Source organism: Puma concolor, chromosome C1 (assembly GCF_028749965.1).
Source record: "Puma concolor isolate L17-30 chromosome C1, mPumCon1.1.hap2, whole genome shotgun sequence".
NCBI lineage: Eukaryota > Metazoa > Chordata > Mammalia > Carnivora > Felidae > Puma > Puma concolor.
In genome coordinates this window covers 41,753,421-41,775,076 of record NC_141674.1, presented here as the reverse complement: position 1 = coordinate 41,775,076, position 21,656 = coordinate 41,753,421, and the positions used below count along the sequence as shown (strand labels likewise).

General features: G+C 35.4%; 1 protein-coding gene across 3 annotated transcripts in view; it reads left to right on the top strand.

Annotated features, from left to right (window-relative positions):
• Window positions 1-21,656, top strand: part of NRDC (nardilysin convertase) — a 108,753-nt gene that overhangs the window by 53,991 nt on the left and 33,106 nt on the right. For all 3 annotated transcript variants that reach the window (XR_015254698.1, XM_025912298.2, XM_025912297.2), the window contains 4 exons: window positions 12,813-12,886; window positions 18,374-18,469; window positions 19,693-19,815; window positions 21,597-21,654. Coding sequence is in view for 2 of the 3 variants with exons in the window: in XM_025912298.2 (XP_025768083.1) it covers window positions 12,813-12,886; window positions 18,374-18,469; window positions 19,693-19,815; window positions 21,597-21,654 (351 nt within the window). In the remaining variant the exon portion in view is untranslated. The remainder of the gene's footprint in view (window positions 1-12,812; window positions 12,887-18,373; window positions 18,470-19,692; window positions 19,816-21,596; window positions 21,655-21,656) is intronic.

Sequence of the window (21,656 nt, the reverse complement as noted above, 5' to 3'; positions counted from 1 at the left end):
GTCATATGATATTTGTCCTCTCTAATTTCGCTTAGCATAATACCCTCTAGTTCTATCCATGTTGTTGCAAATAGCAAGATTTCAATTTTTTGATTGCCGAGTAATACACCATTGTATGTAAATATACCACATGTTCTTTATCCACTCATCAGTAAATGGACATTTGGGCTCTTTTCATACTTTGGCTATTGTCAATAGTGCTGCTATAAAACATTGGGGTGCATGTGCTCTCTTCTGTTTCATTCTTGATTTTATTTATTTGTGTCCTTTCCTTTTTCTTTTTGATCACATTGGCTAGGGATTTATCAATTTTGTTAATTCCTTCAAAGAACCAGCTCCTGGTTTCATTGATCTGTTCTGTTTTTTTTTTTTGAGATCATTGATTTCTGCTCTACTCTTTATTATTTCCCATCTTCTGCTTGTTTGGGGTTTTATTTGCTGTTCTTTTTCCGCTTTTTAAGGTGTAAGGTTAGATTGTGTATTTGAGACCTTTCTTCATTCTTTAGGAAGGCCTGGATTTCTGTATCCCTCTTTTGACCCAAAAGGGATCAAATCTGCATCCTGGAGGTTTGGGGCTATGGTGGTGTTATTTCATTGACTTCCATGTACTTTTTAATTTCCTCTTTAACTTCTTGGTTAACCCATTCATTCTTCAGTAGGATGTCTTTTAATCTCCAAGTATTCGTGGTCTTTCCAAATTTTTTCTTGTGAGTGATTTCGAGTTTCATAGCATTGTGGTCTGAAAATATGCATGGAATGATCTGGATCTTTTTGTACTTGTTGAGGGCTGATTTGTATCCCAGTATGTGATCTATTCTGGAAAATGTTCCATGTGCAAGGCTTTTTTTTTTTTTTTTTTTTTAAAGCTTTTGATACTCACTGTAAAATTGTTTTCCAGAAAGTTTCTGTCCATGTGTTAGTAGAGTTTTGATGTCACAAGGTTGCAGACCAGAGTCTACACTAGAAAATTCTAGATAAATATAAGATTGAAATATAAAAAAAGAAATCTTGGGGTGCCTGGGTGGTGCAGTCGGTTAAGCGTCCGACTTCAGCCAGGTCACGATCTCACGGTCCGTGAGTTTGAGCCCCGCGTCAGGCTCTGGGCTGACGGCTCAGAGCCTGGAGCCTGTTTCCGATTCTGTGTCTCCCTCTCTCTCTGCCCCTCCCCTGTTCATGCTCTGTCTCTCTCTGTCCCAAAAATAAATAAACGTTGAAAAAAAAAATTAAAAAAAAAAAAAGAAATCTTGAATTTGATCAATATAATGTAAGCCCTCTGAGGGCAGGGATTTTTATCTATTTATTTGTTGATATCTCTCTGGCATCCGGAATTTGATAGATAATCTATACCAATATTTGTTGAGTGAATTAATACTGTTTCTTTATAGAAAAAATTACCATAAAATTAACCCATAAATGACCAGAAAATTCTCAAAACATGACAAAAATTCAGTTTTCTTAAAGAAATTGTCTTTTCCATTAAGAGATTTTGACCCATAAGTTGAAAGCATATGCCGTTCTTCTCAACGGAATAAATATTTATGTTCCTCTATCCCCAGTAAACAACCCTTTTGCTAAAACAGTGTTAAAATACCATTAAAATTGACAATATTACTTTGATAACATTTATAATAGGATACAACATTCTAGTTTTTCTTCCTTAATCTCTAATATGGCTGCCTGTGTTCAGTGAACTATTTAAAAACTAGCTGTTTTTAATTGTATATTTTATTTTATTTTTTTTAATTTTTTTTTTAACGTTTATTTATTTTTGAGACAGAGACAGAGCATGAACGGGGGAGGGTCAGAGAGAGGGAGACACAGAATCTGAAACAGGCTCCAGGCTCTGAGCTGTCAGCACAGAGCCCGACGTGGGGCTCGAACTCACGGACCGTGAGATCATGACCCGAGCCGAAGTCGGCCGCTCAACCGACTGAGCCACCCAGGCGCCTCTTAATTGTATACTTTAGAACATGCTCATAGCACACACATTTGATACTCAGTGTATTAGTTTCTGTAATTAAACATTTAATTTGAAAATAACCAAAAGATAGGGACAAAACTAATCAACTAAGGCAATGCAAATCATGTTCAAGATTATCTTTCCTGTGAACTTATAGAATCAAGAATACTCTGAGATGACTGCATGTTTGCTCTTGTTTCAAAGTTCTTAGCTCCCAAGATTTCACAAAATCCAAACAGATATTTGTAAATGTGGAGAAATCTTGAGCGGTAGTCAAGTTGAATTCTCATGACTTTATATTTGGTTAAAAAAAAAACCAAAACCCAAAAAACAAAAACCAAAAGACCAAACCCCAAAACAAACAACAAATAACAATACCCCTAAACTGAAAATACCCACATTTGATTATATCTAAATATAAAGAAGGAAAAAGCCTATTTTGATGGAAAAAAGATTAGGTGAAGAGTATGTTGAATAAATTCTGACCACCTCAGAGTTAATGAAGCATGGTGTAAAGTCTAGTTAAAGAACTTATTTCATTTCTTCTTTGGAGACTATCCATTTTTGATTTGAGGACTGCTGTAGGAAATCAGAAGATATTTATACATTTGTTTCTACTTAGAAAAAAAGAAGCTATCAGAAATAAAAAGAATGCTACTATATTAATAGAAAATAATTAGAATGTCATCATGAATTTATGACATAAATGACAGTGGTAGAGCATTAAGTATTGTATCCACTATAATTTATATAATATACTTCTACAATTACTAAGGAATAAAAAGTCTTTTGATCATTTGGAAAGGACTTCTATAGCATGTATTAAGTGCTAGGATTTTTTAATAGGTCAGTAAATCCAATTCCTTCACACAGGTCACATTGTTTATTAATATCTTGGATCATATAAGTAAAAAGTTGAGGCAATGACTGAATTTTTACTCTGGTAAGTAAATGAGAATGGAAGCTGCTTTTGCCCTGATGGCATTTGCTAATTTCAATATATTTGGACTTGGCTACATCAGCGTTTCAGGGCAAGAGCAAGAAATATCAGAACCCTGAATACCCACAAAGTGGGGTATCTAACAGGAGATCTTCCTTATAGTAATCTGGGACTCAGGTTGAGGAAGTGGATCAGGCATCCAAAGAAATTACAGCCTATTCTCAAAATGCCTGAGTTTTCTGGTGAACTTCAAGTCTTCATTGTGAATTAAAGTGGCCCAGAACTGGTAGTGTTCTCAGATGTCTGAGAGAAGCAAACACAAGTTCTTTAAAAAGAAAATGCTTGCATTGATAGATAAATGGTTGAAGAAAATGTGAAATATGGGGCGCCTGGGTGGCGCAGTCGGTTAAGCGTCCGACTTCAGCCAGGTCACGATCTCGCGGTCCGTGAGTTCGAGCCCCGCGTCAGGCTCTGGGCTGATGGCTCAGAGCCTGGAGCCTGTTTCCGATTCTGTGTCTCCCTCTCTCTCTGCCCCTCCCCCGTTCATGCTCTGTCTCTCTCTGTCCCACAAATAAATAAACGTTGAAAAAAAAATATCTAAAAAAAAAGAAAATGTGAAATATGTCTACATAGATATAGACAATGGAATATTATGCAGCCATAAGGTGGAAGGAAATCTTGGGGTGCCTGGGTGACTCAGTTGGTTAAGCCTCTGACTCTTGATATTGGCTCAGGATGTGATCTCTCGGTAATGAGATTGAGCCCCCTATCAGGCCGCCCCTGCTTGGGATTCTCTTTCTCCCTCTCTTTCTGCCCTTCCCCTGCTTATGTTTGCTCTCTCAAAAATAAATAAACATTTAAAAAAAAAGTGGGGGGGGGGGGAAATCTTGCCGTTTGCAACAACAGGGATGAACCTAGAGGACATTAAGTTAAGTGAAATAAGCCACACAGAAAAAGACAAAAACTGTATGATCTTAACATATGTGGCACCAAAAAAGAAAAAATATAAAATAATAATAATAATAATGATAATAATAATAACAATAAAATAAATAAGAAGGAAAAGAAAATCCAAACTCTATAGAAACAGACTGGAATGGTGGTTACCAGAAGCTGGGAAGATGAGGACATGGTGGTCAAAGGGCACATGTCTTTAGTTATGAGATGAATAAGTTCTCAAGATAAAGTGTTCAGCATGGGGACCGTAGTTAATAATACTATATTGTACACTTGAAGTTTGCTGAAAGACTAGATCTTCAACTTTCACACACATACAAAGAGGAAATTATGTAGGGTGATGTGTTAATTGTAATCACTTCAAAAGGATACGTAATCAAATCATCATATTGTGTGTTTTAAATATATATAGGGTTTTTTTTGGTAAGTTGTACTTCAAATAAATGTGCAAAAGAGAAAAAAGAACAAGAAAATTCTTCATCCTAGGCTTTGCATTGCTCCTGTAAATAGTTTTTCAAGTAAAATGATCAGCATTTAGTCAAACGTAAGCAGGCACACAAAACAAGACATGAGTTAAAACAGAAAACAAGGATTAAAAAAAAAAGTGTTAATATATATTTTGGATTGAGAGAAGGTGGAAGGGCAGAGAGAGAAAATAAAGATTTTTTTTTTTTTAAATTTTTTTTCAACGTTTATTTATTTTTGGGACAGAGAGAGACAGAGCATGAACGGGGGAGGGGCAGAGAGAGAGAGGGAGACACAGAATCGGAAACAGGCTCCAGGCTCTGAGCCATCGGCCCAGAGCCTGACGCGGGGCTCGAACTCCCGGACCGCGAGATCGTGACCTGGCTGAAGTCGGACGCTTAACCGACTGCGCCACCCAGGCGCCCCTAAAGATTTTTAATACATTAGAAATCTTAGGCATTGGAATGGTTAGACACAAATTATAAAAATGTTTGCACTTTCTGTTTTTAAAGAAAGAAGGCACAAGTTTGAATATAGTTGCAAGGAATAGGCAACTGTAACATGACCTATGAGATTTGGATAATAAAAATAAAAAGAATATCTTGAACTGAGATAGGATGATTGAAATTGAAAACCTAAAGTTCTGGTTTGGGCACCTGGGTGGCTCAGTCGGTTGAGTGTCTGACTTCTGCTCAGGTCATAATCTCGCGGTTTGTGAGTTTGAGCCCCACATTGGGCTCACTGTGTCAGCCTGTCAGCACACAGCCCACTTCAGATCCTCTGTCCCAATCTCTCTGCCCCTCCCCAACTTGTGCTCTCCCCAAAATAAGTAAATGTTTAAAAAAAAAAAAAAAGGAAAACCTAATTCCCTGGTTTAAGAAAAGAGTAGATACGGTTGAAGACAGAATTAGTGAACTGAAAGGCTGAAAGGCCAAAAGATGTTCCAAATGCAACATAAAGAGGGGGGAATAAATACAGAGAAAAAGAAAAGAGGCATAAAGGATATAGCAGAAATGTCAGTATATCTCGGAGTCTTAGAAGGTGGGAGAGAAAAATAGAGAAGACACAATATTTGAAAGGTTGATCATTGGAAACTTCCCAGAACATCAAATTAAAGGTTAAAGAAACCTAACAAATTCCAAAGGTGGACGTTAAAGGAAATCCAGAGGTGCCTGGATGGCTCAGCTGGTGGAGCATGCGACTCTTGATCTTGGGGTTGTGAGTTCGAGCCCCATATTGGGTGTAGAGGTTACTTAAAAATAAAATCTTTAAAAAAATTAAATCCATATGTAGAAAAACATAGTGATTTGAAGAAAACCAAATATAGGAAATGTTTGCCAGGTTAAAGGTCAAATTTCCTTCAAAGGTATATTAGATTGATAAATGACTATTCAGAGTAGTGAAAGGTTAAAGACAGTTGGATATCTGCAATAGCCTGAAAGAAAATAACTACCAACCACAAATTCTATACCAAGCAAAAATATCTTTAAAAAAAAATTTTTTTTTTTTAATGTTTGTTTATTTTTGAGAAAGAGAGAGAGACAGAGCACGAGCAGGGGAGGTGCAGAGAGAGAGACACACACACAGAATCCGAAGCAGTTTCCAGGCTCTGGGCTGTCAGCACAGAGTCTGATGCAGGGCTTGAACTCACAAACCATGAGATAATGACCTGAGCCGAAGTCGGATGCCCACCTGACTGAGCCACCCAGGTACCCCAAGCAAAAATATCTTTCAAGAATGATTGTAAAATAGACCTTCAGATACACAATTAAGTTTGCCACCAGCCAACTTACTGAAGGAAATTTCTGAAGAATTTATTTCAGGCAGAAGGAAAATGAAGATCAGAGATGAAAAAAAGAACAATGAAAGTCATTTTATGTGAATAAATATAAATGAACATTGATTAAAACAATAGTGAAAATTTAAAAGTACAAAATTAAAGCAACAATGGCATATCAGTCAGGAGTAATGGTAAATGCAGTAAAAGGTATTTTGAGGGGTAAGGTATTGATTAACGTTAGACATTGATAAGTTAAAAGTTAAAAGGATGCATGTAATATTTTCTAGGGTAACTTCTAAAAGAACAGGATTTGAGTGTAAAACTTCCAAACCAGCAAAGGGAAGACATTTGGAATAATTAAAAAAATTGTTTTAATTAAGTGACGTTAGGTGGCGTCAATTCTTAATTTCAAAGGAACTCACAAAAAAAAGAGAAATCAAGGGAGGCTACATGAAGGAGGTGTGTTTTCTAGGACCTGAAGGATGAGTACAAACTGGTTTGGGCTGGAAGCAGCATAGGAGCCAAGACCCTCTACCCTCTTCTTTTTAAATGTGTATTTATTTTTGAGAGTGAGAGTGTGAGCAGGGGAGGGGTAGAGAGAGAGACAGGATCTGAAGCGGGCTCTGTGCTGAGAGCAGAAAGCCCAGTGTGGGGCTCGAACTCATGAACCGCGATATCATGACCGTAGCCAAAGTCTGACGCTTAATTGACTGAGCCACCCAGGCACCCCAAGCCAAGTTCCCTTTTTTAATGTCTGATAGAGTACTTGCTTTCCAGTGAAATCTCTTCTCAAGTGTTAAGAGTTGAAGTTGGGACATGGCTGCCCAATTTGAATGAAAAATTTCAGCCTCCCCTGCAACAACAAGGAGTGGCCTTGTGGAAAGTCTCACCAATGAAGTGTAAATGTAAGAGAGATAATGTCTGAACTTACACCTCAGCTGGAAAGTAAATGACTCTGAAAGTCACATGTTGAAAACAACAGTGCCATTATAAGCCTGAGTCCCTGAAAGTCTGAGTGGAGGAGAGCTACCTACTTAATCTGGTTCAATCCAGCCTGGACTGTCAAAGTTGCAGGACATAAACTTTTGTTTTGATTGAGTAATGACATTTTTGGCCCTTTTGTTATAGCAGTTAACATTATATGTTTGTGTGTGTGTGTGTGTATTTCTTTTTACAAAAACAATTATCATACCATATGTACTATTTCACTTAAATGCATAGTATCAGTACATATCTTTCTATAATTTTTTGAACCTTTAGGTTGAAAGAATAGTACAAATGATACCCATTACATTTTCTTGTTTATTTGCTTTATCTCTCTATATATTCTTTTTCTGAACAATTTCAAAGTAACCAGGCTTCATGATACTTTACCCTTAAATACGTAAATGTGCATCTCCTATTGAAACAGACATTCTCCTACAATGCCATAATACCATATCTTAGGAAAATTTAATAGTCCCTTACATTATCTAATATGTAGAGTGTATTCAAATTGAATTGTCCTCCAATTATTTTTTAGCTGTTTTGATCTATGATCCAATCAAGGTACATGCATTGCATGCAGTATGTCTCTTTAGTCTGTAGTTCTCAGATTAGATAAATTCGTAGAGACCAAAAGTAGAATAGTGGTTGCCAGGGACTAGGAACATGGGGAAAGGGAATGACTGTTAACGGGTATAGGGTTTATTTAGTGGGCAATGAAATTTTCTGAAATTAGTGTTAATGTTTTCACAATCCTGTGAATGTAGTAAATCTGTTCAATTGTGCACTTTTTTATTTATTTTTTTTAATTTTTATTTATTTTAGAGAGTGCGAGCAGGGGAGGGGCAGAGAGAGAGAGGGAAACACAGAATCTGAAGCAGGTTCCAGGCTCTAAGCTGTCAGCACAGAGCTGACGTGGGGCTTGAACTCCTGAACTGTGAGGTCATGACCTGAGCTGAAGTCAGATGCTTAACTGACTGAGCCACCCAGGTGCCCCAGTTGTGCACTTTAAAAGGGGGAATTTTGCAGTATGTGAATTATTTCTCAGAGTTTCAAGAAAGTTAGATGTGGGTTCTTGAAAAAACTGATGAAATAGTTAAGCCTTTCACGAGACTGGTCAAGGGGAAGAAAAAGTAACTTGCAGATGTCAGGAATGAAAATGAATATGACTTACGATTTTTCAGATATTGAAAATATAATAAGATTTTGAATACTTATGCCAGTAAGTGAAAAAAAAAAAAAGAGAAGTGTGTAATTCTTAGAAATATAACTTATAAAACCCACACAAGAGAAATTATAATTAAAAAGTTTGAATAATCTGGGGAGCCTGGGTGGCTCAGTAAGTTAAGTGTCCAACTTTGGCCCAGGTCATGATCTCACAGCTCGTGGGTTCAAACCCTGTGTTGGGCTCTGGGCTGACAGCTCAGAGCCTGGAGCCTGCTTTGGATTCTGTGTCTTCGTCTCTCTCTGCCCCTCCCCCACTTAAACTGTCTCTTTCTCTCAAAAATAAACATTAAAAAAATTTTTTTTAAGTTTGAATAATCTTTTTTTTTAATTAATTTTTTTTTAATTTTTTTTTTTTAACGTTTTATTTATTTTTGAGACAGAGAGAGACAGAGCATGAACGGGGGAGGGGCAGAGAGAGAGGGAGACACAGAATCGGAAACAGGCTCCAGGCTCTGAGCCATCAGCCCAGAGCCCGATGCGGGGCTCGAACTCACGGACCGCGAGATCGTGACCTGAGCCGAAGTCGGCCGCCCAACCGACTGAGCCACCCAGGCGCCCCAAGTTTGAATAATCTTATAACAAAGAAATGAATGTGTAATGAAAAATCTCAAAAATCAACTTTTAGGTTTAGAGGTCTACAAAAAATTGAAGGAATAAATAATTCCTCATTTATGAAGGTAGTATGACCTCTTGATATAAGAAAGTGTAATATAAAGAGAACTGTAGACCATACTCACATACAAATAGCAATAAAGATACAGTAGTACTGAATTGGGTTGAAAATTATGAGGTAGGGTTAACATGAGAAAATCAATTAATGCAGTTCATCACATTGTCAGATTGAAGGGAAAAATGTATGTAGAAAATATGTGGTGAAATTCAGTATCTGGTCATCAAGATGTTCTTAGCTAACAGAGTGTAAGTCAACTTTCTCAAGATGATATTTGATATTTTAAACCAAGCCTTATATTTAATGGTAAAACCTGGAAAGCTTTCAAGTTGCGATCAGATATAAGAAGGAGATGCAGATTGTGATCACTTCTATTTAACATAATTTATTAGTGTGGCTTGATACATAAAATAAAAATGATAAAATTGATAATGTTTAATATATAAAAGTCAGTAGTATTTCTCCATAGCAATGATAGTTAAAATACCTTTAAAGCTATAAAAAATAAACACTCAGAAATTATTCCAAAAATTAGGTATAAAGACTCTTTTTGGGGAATATATTAAAACCTTATTGTGAGATTTTAAGGAAGAGCTAAGTAATTTGAGAAAAGTACTATTCACGGATTTGAAGCTTAATTTATTTTTAATGATACCTGTTTTCTTTAGTTAATGTATTGATTCAGCGATATTGCAACCAAGATCTCAGAAGATTTATGTAGTTTTAAATAAAAAAAACTAAGTCTAAAATTTACAAGGAAAGGCAAAGGGCTAATTATTTTTGCATAGGAAAAATAACAGGATAGCAGGACTTACTAGATACTAAGATTTGTTTTGTAATTATGACATTATGGTATTAGAAGTCTAAGCAAAGAGACCAATGGAACAGAGCAGAAATCCTAGAAATAGACCAACACATATGTAGACACTTGCTTTTTGATAGGGGCACTGTGTAACAGTGATTAAAGAACTTTTTAAAGAAATGATTCCAAGATAATTGGGCTTCTATAAACTTGACTTCTTCTCAACATACACAAAAAGTCAATTCCAGGTGGATTATAGACCAAAAAGTAAAAAGTACAACTAAAAGTTTTAGAGATGAGTATAACTTTAGCCCCAGTAAGAATTATCAACAAGATACAAAAAGCACAAAAAATAGAGAAAACTGATACTACATTATATTCATCAAAAGATACCATAAGGAGTGTGGGAAAAACAAGTATAAAGTAGAAGAATATATTTACAACACACATAACCAAGGACTTATATTTAAAATAACTGTTGGGGCACCTTGGTGGCTCAGTGGGTTAAGCGTCTAACTCTTTGATTTTGGCTCAAGTCATGATCTCATGGTTTGTGAGTTGAAGCGTCCCTCATGGAGCTCTGTGCTGACAGCACGGACCCTGCTTGGAATTCTCTCTCCCTCTCTCTCTCTGTCTCTGCCCCCACTCCCCGCCAAATAAATAATTCTTTAATTTTAAAAAAGTTAAAAGTAACTGTCATTAATTTTTAATTATTAGATTATATGTATAATTGTATGTAACATAATTAAATATTATATAAAATGAATATATATTAGAATCAAGAAAAAAATACAACATAGTAGAAAAAAGCCTTAAGTATTTTACCAAAGAAAAAATTCAAACGATTAATAAATGTATGAAATGGTAATCAATCTCATTAGGAGTCAGGAAAATGTAAATTAAAGCCAGTATGAGATTTAACTTACTCTTGAAAGTTGTAGTAAATTTTAAAGTTTGATTATACCAGGTGAGGGTGAGGTTTTGGAGGAATGGAGGAATTGGAACTGCTGATAAAAATTTTGGTTTTAGCTAGTGATGTTGAACATATGCTTGCATATACTATTACCTAGGAGTTTTTTCCTAGATTTATACCTAGACAAACTTGTGCAAATGTGCATATTACACATTTGTAAGAATTTATGGTAGCATTGATTGTAATGGTCTAAACCTGTAATCAGCCTGACCATTTGCAGTAGCTTGGATGAGTAACTTCATGCAGTGGAATATTCTACAGCAGTGAAAATAAATGAACCATAGCCACAAGTACCATCATGGATGACTATTAAAATAAATAGGTAAATAAGTCAGACATAAAAAATACATAAAATATATTTCCATTTATAGAACATAAAAAATAAAACTGGATTGTTTAGAACACGCATTCTCAGCAGGGAGCATATTGTTCCCATTGGTGGCAAAAATTGGTTCTTTCTAGATGAAAAAATGTTCAATATTATAATGGTTTGTGGCCCTCCAAAGCTTAACCCTAGCTGGCAAAATCTTTACTTAGTATTTAATTTCTGTTTTTAATTTACTTGAGTATCACGTGAGCACCATTTACAGTGATAAGAATTCATAGAAGATAATACAAAGCACATTCACTGTCAGTGCTACAAAACTGGTGCATAGATGATTGGAGAACTTTGAAATGATTGTTTGATCTTGGAGTCATCACTAGAGGTGATCTGCATTGCATGTGCCAGTTGGTTTCATGACCTGCTTTGTGGGTATTGATACTCTGTGCTTTTGTATATGACTTTGGAATTAAATAAAAATATTCTACTTTATTTAATTGAACAAGTTATTTAACCCATTAGTTATGCCAAGTACTGAAAGGAAAATTTTGATTGTTTTAATATCTAGTAGCCAGTTAAGCTAGAAGTTTCTTTTTGGATCAAGCAAAAGTGAAAAGTTTACTAAAAATTGTAGGAAATTAATTTTTTCAATTGCTTTTTTTTTTTGCTGGAAAAATAGATGTTAATTAAAATTTATTTGCATTGCTATTAATAAATGGATACACATGTAATTTGATGCATCACAATTTAAATTACATTAAAAAGCAAATACAATTATAAAGCAAAGTAAAATATTTGATAGCCTTTAAAATTTTAACTTTTAACTTAAAAAAGTTAATCATTTGTAACCCTGCATTGAATAAGAGTAGGCTTTATATACCTTATATGAAATCACAGATATACATACAGATAAACAGTGTATCTGTGATATTAAAAGTTCAAAGAGAGTGATTAGGAGAAAATCTGAAAAGGCTCCTTAGGGTTGATAATGGGAAAAAGAAAGGTCAAGAAACACTGGTCTAGAAGTACACATATGTACTTATATGTACAAACTATAAAGCAGAGAAGTGATTATCATAACATTTAGGATATAGGTGCCGGGTGCTTTTAGAGTTCTGACAGTGTTTCTTAACCTGGGTCGGTTTCTTGACCTGGGTGGTAGCCGCTCAGACTTTTACCTTGTAGTTATGCATTATTTTGTTTTGTTTTGTTTTGTTTTGTTTTGTTTTGTTTTGTTTTGAGAGAGAGAGGGTGCAATGGAGTGAGAGGGAGAGAGAGAGAATCCCATGAGGGGCAGAGAGGGAGAGAGAGTGGGTGGGGCGGGGAAGCAGGGCTCATGCTCACCTGAAGCAGGACTCAAGCTCACCTGAGGCAGGGCTCAAAGTCCCCTGAAGCAGGGCTGGAACTCTTGATGGAACTCATGAACCATGAGATCATGATGTGAGCCGAAGTCCAATGCTTAACCGACTGAGCCACCCAGGTGCCCCTATGCATTAGTCTTTATGTCCATGTTTTATGAACTTTTCTGTATGGGTATTATAGATCATAATGAAAAAAAGGTAGTTTGTAGACTTTAAAATACAGAAATGCAGAATATTACTTAGATTTTACATATCATGATTATGAACTAAATTTCCAACTTAGTAAATTTCTTAAAAAAACAGATGAACAGATGAAAAGATTTTTATGAACAAAAACAAATGCTAGGGTTTTTTTGTGTTTTGTTTTTCAGATGGGCTCAGTTTTTCATCCATCCACTAATGATCAGAGATGCAATTGACCGTGAAGTTGAAGCTGTTGATAGTGGTAAGAGAAGTGCTTTATATCTTACGACTGTTTCTTGCATTGACTAGTTATTTAGCACATTTATCATTATTATCACTGGACCATTTTATCCTTTTATCATAAAGGGCAAAATTAAAATAAATGTGTCATATTCTTGAACCATTAAAATGTAATTCATTGTAGATTTGAAATAAAATAATGATAGATTTGTTTTTCAGTCTAGTTTTTGAGCATTTTACCATAGTGACTAATCTTTTGCAGGACAGTAGCTTAATTCTTTTTTTTTTTTTTAATTTATTTATTTTTGAGAGAGGGAGAGAGCGTGACAAGGGGAGGGGCAGAGAGAGAGAGGGAGACACAGAATCTGAAGCAGGCTCCAGGCTTAGAGCAGTCAGCACAGAGCCCGATGCTGGGTTGAACCCACTTACAGCGAGATCATGACCTTGCAGAAGTCAGACGCCCAGCCAACTGAGCCACCCAGGTGCCCCAGGACGGTAGCCTAATTCTTAAAGTTAATACCAGGTGTTAAAACTTTAAAAGTTAACATAACTCTTTCTGAATGAAGAGACATTTTCTCTGAAGCTTTAAGTAACATTCTGATACTTAAATAGCTCATACTGGGGGGTGCCTGGGTGGCTTAGTCTATTAAGCTTCTGACTCTTGATTTCAGCTCATGTCATGATCTCACAGTCATGAGATTGAGCCCCATGTCGGGCTCTGCACTGGGTATGGAGTCTGCTTAAGAGTTTCTCTTCCCCTTTTCCTCTGCCCCTCCCCCCTTCAAAATAAACAAATAAATAAATGGTTTATCCTTTGTTAGGTCTATGGCTTGAATTTTGGTAGTTCTGAAAACAGTTGTGATATATTTATGAATAAAGAAACTAAATCCCTGAATAGGAAATGCATTTAATTTTGTTAACAGTTTTTCTTGTCTTTAGGATTTAAAGAATGAAGACCATAAGGAAAAACTGTACTTATATAGGGTGAGGCTTCATTACAGAGCCATGCTATAAATACCGTTAATTACAGAGTACTGGTAAATAGCACCACCATAGAATGGCCCTGCTTGCCTTATTTTAGCATTGAAAACAAATAATACTAGACTTGAGGGGACTCTCGGTTCATATAGGTTAGGCTTGGCTTGCCACAGCCTAAGAGGCAGATTTCTGTTCTTGTTTCTCTTCTTTGTCTTAATTCATTGTTGGGTTGTAATGACTTACTGCATTCATTAAGAGGAGTAAACTTGTAGATGGATAGAAAGAGCCGTCTGCCTGGACGTCAGCAGATTTTTGTTTTACTTATAGAAATTTAACTGACTGTGGCCCTCAACTTACTTGTAAAAGAGGGTGGGACGGAATTGTATTCCTCTTAGCTCTTGTAGCTCCTTACAATCAAGGATTTATTTTCTTCACTTTTGTTATTTGCCTACCACACTATCTCTTTTATCATAGCCCAGATAAGTATTTGTTGAGTGGTTGATAAACCAAAATAACCAAGGAAAACTCTGAAAGTCTTTCTTACTTTTGAAGAAAGCACCTTCTGTCTTAAGTACTTTGAAGTATTTTTCTTCATACAGTTTCTAGATTGGGTTGAAGTGTTGGTGTTTACACAATCTTTAATTTGGTTTTTATAAGTTTAAGTTAGAATATATTTTATTTTGAAATATGCAGAAATATATATATGGACATATACATGTGATATATGTACATACATACACATGTACTAAGTAGTTTTGGTTTAAAATTAACTTAAGGTAAAGGCTTTGTTTTTTTGTTTTTGTTTTGTTCATTTATTTGTTTTGATGATAGGAGACCTAGTTCAATTTGTGACCTGATACAGATAGCTAGATATATGTCATTAGTCACTTAACCTTCTAAGTGTGAAGGGTTTACTTGAGATCAGGGAGATGAGGTTGCTGTTAAGTTGTAACTGGTGTAATAACTTTAGTATTCATTAACGAGTTTTGAAAGCTCAATAATCTGGTGTTGTTTTCTTCATTCAGCTGTGATAGTCTTTCTTCTATCATTCTTTTTTTTTTTTTTTTTTAATTTTTTTTTTTTCAACGTTTATTTATTTTTGGGACAGAGAGAGACAGAGCATGAACGGGCGAGGGGCAGAGAGAGAGGGAGACACAGAATCGGAAACAGGCTCCAGGCTCTGAGCCATCAGCCCAGAGCCCGACGCGGGGCTCGAACTCACGGACCGTGAGATTGTGACCTGGTTGAAGTCGGACGCCTAACCGACTGCGCCACCCAGGCGCCCCTCTTCTATCATTCTTAACTCATTTGCGTGTTTTCAGTTGCCTGCTTGCTTGGATGGCCCATTCCATGTAAGAGGAGTTGAAGGGAGATTCAACTTTCCTGGCAGATTCCTCTTCTCATTTTACTTTTTTAAAAAAATTCCTCTCTACCTGCTTATAAAAAAGATTCTTTCCTGGGTTTTTAATTTATTATGTAGATCTAACTTCATTAGTCTTATCACTGTGCCCTGCATTGGCAATCTGTTTTGGGCCTAATCTTTCAAAGGAGTGGTTATACAGTTATATTTATAAGCATTTATTTACCCATTGCAGATAGGTGTGTTTAGTGTTTTACAGTTTTCTTGAATACATTTGGTAACAAACTCATGTCAATGTCTATAGGGTAGGTTTTAAAATGGGATTAGCTTATTCCTAAAAGAAGATTGTAGAGAAAAAAAAATGTTCTCAATGATTAGCTTTTTATTTTAGTGATAGTTCATGCTCTCACATAAATATGTGTAATTTCCTACAGAATATGTCTTAGTGATTGAGACTGAGGATATGTCCAAAACCTTTTTAATCTAACCAAGTAGCAGAATGTGTTCTCTAAGTGTTCAGATATTTATACTCTATTTTTATCAGTTGTTGTGGATAGATAATTTTTTGTGGATATGTTTACATGTCTGTTAGCTTCCTTTTGCTACTGAAACAAATGACCAGAAACTTGGTGTCTCAAAATAACACAAATTTGTTTTCTTAAATGTTTGGAGGTCAGAAGTCTAAATTATTTCATTAAGGCTGCATTCCTTTTGGAGGCCATAAGAGAGAAGCTGTTTCCTATCCATTTCCACTTTCTAGTTACCATCTACATCCCTAGGTTATGGCTCCTTTCTCTATCTTAAGAGTCATCAGAGTAGAATCTTCTCTCCTCTCTGAACTCTGCTTCTGTCCTTAGATCTTTTCTCTGACTTTGATCCTCTTGCCTTTCTCTTGTAAGGATCTTTATGATAACATCGGGACCACCCAGATAATCCAGGATAACTTCTCCTTCTCAGGATCCTTAATTTAATTTATACCCACCAAGTTCCTTTTACCATGTAAGGTAACATATTCACAGGTTTTAGAGACTAGGATGTGCACATCTTTGGGAACTATTATTCAATCTGCCACACTTAGGAATTGTTTTTCTCATGTTATAGCCATATCTTCATATTTTTTTTACAGTTTTATTTATTTATTTATTTAAAAAAATTTTTTTTTCAACGTTTATTTATTTTTGGGACAGAGAGAGACAGAGCATGAACAGGGGAGGGGCAGAGAGAGAGGGAGACACAGAATTGGAAACAGGCTCCAGGCTCTGAGCCATCAGCCCAGAGCCTGACGCGGGGCTCGAACTCTCGGACTGTGAGATCGTGACCTGGCTGAAGTCGGACGCTTAACCGACTGCGCCACCCAGGCGCCCCTACAGTTTTTTTTTATTATTTACTTGTTGAAGGTATATATATATATTGCTGTCTCATTGTTGACTTAGACTTTATGATTTATAACTAAAGTATTTTGAATATGTTTACTTTTGTTTCTTCCTATCCCTACTGTCACCACTTTCTACTCTCTTCAGCAAATATTACAGTGATGGCCCCTAATCAGTTTTCTTGTCTCTACTTTTGCTTTCCTACCACCCATTCTCTACTTTCACAACCAGAATGAACTTACTGAAGTCCAAATCTGATCATGTCACTCTCCTTATTAAACATCTGCAATGCCTTGCCATTACTCCTATGATAAATGATAATAGCTGACAGTTTGAGCACTACTTATGTGCATTATTGTGATTGTTATCCCCATTGTCCTTATTTGACATGTAATGAAACAGGCTTACAGAAGTGAAGTAATTAACTCAAAGTTCCAGAATCAGTCATTTCCCCAATTTTTTTCAAAAACTGTGTCTGTTTTTCAGAGGTGCCATAACCTCCTTCTAAGTTTTTTCTCCTTAAAATGTTTTACACACTCCCATTTCTCCTTCCGTTGCTATTTCCTAGAAGACCCTAGTTTGTCCCTCAATACTCAGCTTGAGTCATTCTGTGGAAAACCTTCCTGAGCCTCCCCCTTACCCAAAATAAATTCACACACAAATAAGACAAAATTAGGTTAAGTGACAGCCCTTATATATATTTAAATTACTCTATGCATTTTAGCACTTACCCATAGCAAACTGTAATTTCTACTGACCCTAAGCTCTTAATGATTATTAAACTACTCCACTGGCCTCTTTGCTGCCTTTGAATTCATTAAAATATTTCTTGTCTTAAAGCCTTTGAATTTATAATTTCGATACCTGGAAAACTTCCCCAAAACTTCTTATGACATCATTCTCACTTTATTTGGATTTTGCTCACTTGTCACCACCTTAGGCCTTTTATGGCCTGTTGTCACTTTCCATTCTCTTACACGGTTTCATTTTTCTTCTAGCACCTACCACTGACATTATGTCTGGAATCTGTTTGTTTTAGTTATTGTTTATCTCCTCTACTAGAATGTAAACTCTTTGAGGGCAGGGACTGGGTCCATTTTTTTTTTTTTTTTTTTTTTTTCACATTTCTGCCTCTAGCAACTGGTTCAGTACTACCTGCCTCATAGAAGATGTTCAGTGAGTAATTGTTGAAGGAATATATCTTGTCTTATTTCTTATCAAAAGCCTATGAACTAAGTACCAGTAACTCTATTTTATAGATGCAGAAATAGAATCAGGAAAGTTAGGTAACATCCTATCCTCAAGGTTGTACAGCGTAGTAAATGGCAGAATTGGATTCTAGACAAGATATTTCTGACTTCATAGTGATTGTTCTGAACAATTAATATTTTATTAATGACACAGCTGGTTTTAAAGGAAATTTAAACAGTATGTATGACAGAGTTCCCAGGTAATGAGAAATTTGCTTTAACATCTTATTAAAGCACTTTATCAGTAAATTCTTGGACATAGCATCCTAGAATTGAAACCTTCAGATCATTAACTATCTTGTTTCATTTGAAAATAAAGGAAAACCTCTAGGAAGGTGCATTGACTGCCTAAAGATACAGAATGTGTTAAATCATAGAGCCTGACCTGGGTCATTGAGTTCTCCACTTCAGTCTTATAACACACAATTCATAAAATTAATTTTTGTTACTTCGTTACTTTCAGTCCTGTGCAGTTCATTTCTTGAATTTCTAATAATAAAGCAAATACTGAATTTATTTTATTAAAAGTGTTTCTTTAAAACTGACAGAATATCAACTTGCAAGACCTTCTGATGCAAACAGAAAGGAAATGTTGTTTGGAAGCCTTGCTAGACCTGGACATCCTATGGGGAAATTTTTTTGGGGTAAGATGCTTTATACCTTCATCTTCTTTCTCTCCCCTCCCCCTCCTCCGCCTCTTCCCTCTCCTCTCCCTTCTTCTCCACCTCCTCCTCCTCCTCCTCTTCCTTCTTCTTTTGGCAGAAGTGTTATTTTTTTAATTTAAATTTTAATTAACATACAGTGCAATCTTGGTTTCAGGATTAGATTATTTTCTAATTGAGGAAGATTGAGAATATGCAAAGTTGATTAAGAATGGAAGACTGTGAAAGAGTAGCTGGGCACCTTTTAGGATTGGTAGGCAGCTTCTCAAATAGAAAGTGGTTGAGCATGCATGTATTTGGTTTTCTGACATTAGGTATATCAAGAATAGCACTTAATGTTTTGTGAATGCTTTTTGAGTGCCAGATACTCTGCTAACACTACATGAATTACCTCATTTGATCATTGTTAACATTGTTATGAGCTGGGTCCCATTATCATATCCATTTAAAGATAAAGAAACAGCTTCAGGGAAGTTATTTAATTTGCTTAAATCACACGGTGTTGGGTGTGAGATTTGAACCTCTATTTTTATATGATTATAAAGTCTGTGCTCTACCCCAACCTGGTATTTCCCTTTATCAACAGAGATTCAGCAATGTGACCAAATTTTGTTTAAATGGTAAGCTGTTTAAATGGTATGTTTTTTATAATGGCTTTTTCTTAGTGTTAGAATTCAGTTATAGCCTTATATTAATGCTTTTGACCGTAAGGTAGAATCTGAGATGAGTTGATCTAAATAGTACTTCATTCAAAGGCTGTTCTGCTTCCCGTATATCTTGTACAGTTATATGCAATTTATATGACAGCCTTACTTTATGTGGTTTATTTTTAAGGATTATGTAGAATATTATTAAAATAATTCAGAGATAAAACCTGAATTGGATGCTAGACTAATGATTAAGAGAAGAAGCTGAAGACAATTACTGTTGTTAAGGTATTGCCAATTGGAGATTAATTCCTTATGTGTTAAAATACACTTCAGAATTGTTTCTTTTGAATTTTTGTCCTATATTGACATTATTGTTATGCATTGATTCTATATTCTTGAGTCACTTAGGTTCATTAGTTATGTATCAGTAGCAGAGCATGCATTTTTGGTATAGAGGCTTTTGACAAAGTAAACATATTTAAGATATTTTAATTTTAGTGTGGTTCAAAGTAAACTACTTATTTCTGTGATGTTTTTCATCTTTTTTTTTTACAGGAAATGCTGAGACACTGAAACATGAGCCAAAAAGGAATAATATTGATACACATGCTAGATTGAGAGAATTCTGGATGCGTTACTATTCTGCTCATTACATGACTTTAGTGGTTCAATCCAAAGGTAGTATATTGTCTTTTATGGCCCTTAGAATTATGTTGAAGTAGTGCTTTCTTAGGATTTGTTTGCCTTGATTAGTGTTGCAGGGTATTATTAATTATTTTAGTGCTTGACCTTAGTATGACCTAAAGGAAGTCAGGGTTTGGAAAAGTCACATAGCAAGTGGCACAGCTTAGCAATCACAAAATCATCTGATTCTCAGGCAAATGTTTTTTTCTTTTATAGACATAGGTCTTATCTCTAGGCTGGTCTATGAGCTTACTGATGTTCTGATAGGCCATGAATTGGTCTTTTAGGTCACATTTAGTTGCTGCCTCTGTAAACTCTGACAGAGCAAGGTGTCTGTCTTTTCATCTTTACGTAGGGTCCAGTAAAATGGCATGATTAATTGAAATCCATCATGGTGATAATAGCAAAATGTAAAATACTGATCAGTACTTCTTTTCCTTCTTTTGTCATTATCTTCAGCAATTTGTGTTAACTTTTTATCGTTAAAGAAATCATGGTAGCTTTCGTTTTCTTTACACTTCAGGAAGTTGCCAAACTTCTTTTTGACATATACTATAGTTTGCACATTTGATTTTGAAAAAGTAATCTTCTCACCCTATGACTCTCCTTTTCATGAGATTTTGTTCTTTCGTTGTCAAAATTGAAATTGAAGCTGACCTGGCACTTAAATATGAAACATTTTTGCGTTTAGGATCAAAATTAGTCCACTAAAACTTGATTTGAATCTAAAGCTATGGCTATAGAATGGTAGATTCTTTTGTTGAGACTACAGACGTGTATCTAAATTCCTTTTACAACATTTGTTAAAATAGGCAGTTCCATATTCAGTATATAATTTACAGTTTTTAATTCCTATTTCCAAGTGCGTCACAAACACGCATTTTTCTTCAACTATGTATTGTTTCCTTTATTAATGCTTGTTGCAAATTTCTAAAATAAACCCTAGATATTTGATAAGAGAACCTTATACAATTTAAATTCAATTGTTTTTTAAGCTTTAGCATTTATCCATTTAAGAGTTGAATATCTATATATATAGTATAGAATAAATTCAGAACTTGATTAGTCTAATTTGTATCTTGTGTTTTACATAATGGGGCATCTCTTGAAAATTAGTGAAACTTGTGTCTGGTGGAAGTACAAATACTATTCGGTAATAGTAATGAGTCAGTGGGATAAAGGAAAAAGGTTTCTTTTTGTACCGAGATCTGCTTTTAAAAAGAATTTTGTATGAAATACAGGAATCAAAAGAAGATAGAAATCATATTATAGGCAACCTAAGAGGAAGACTTACAGATTAAAACCTCAGCAAGTATAAATTAATGTAAAATAAATGGAATGTTGACAGTACTAATGAAATCCTGAGAAAGAATGATCAGTAGAGTGTGGATTAATTGGGAGAAACCTTCCTAGAAGAATTAAGTTTTAGAATGGAGTAGGAGGATGGAGATATTTTTACTCTTGGCTCTCCACAGTAGCCTAGTGATAAACAAAAACTTTCCTTTTTTTTATAAAACAAAACAAAAACTTGTGTACATTTTCTAACTTTACCAGCTAGAAATACAGGAGTCTAATAAAATTATGTGTCTTAAGGTTTTCTTAACTATTGTTTTTATTGTTGTTGCTACTTATTACTGGTTAAGGAGTGGCAAGTAATGCCCAAATTAAAGTATCCCTTTGTTTTATACCTAAAGATTTTATACCTAAATCTAATTGCATTTCTTCCTTCAATAACAACATTGTATTTCCCTGTCTCCTACCTGCCCTCCCCAAAGAAACACTGGATACTTTGGAAAAGTGGGTGACTGAAATCTTCTCTCAGATACCAAACAAGT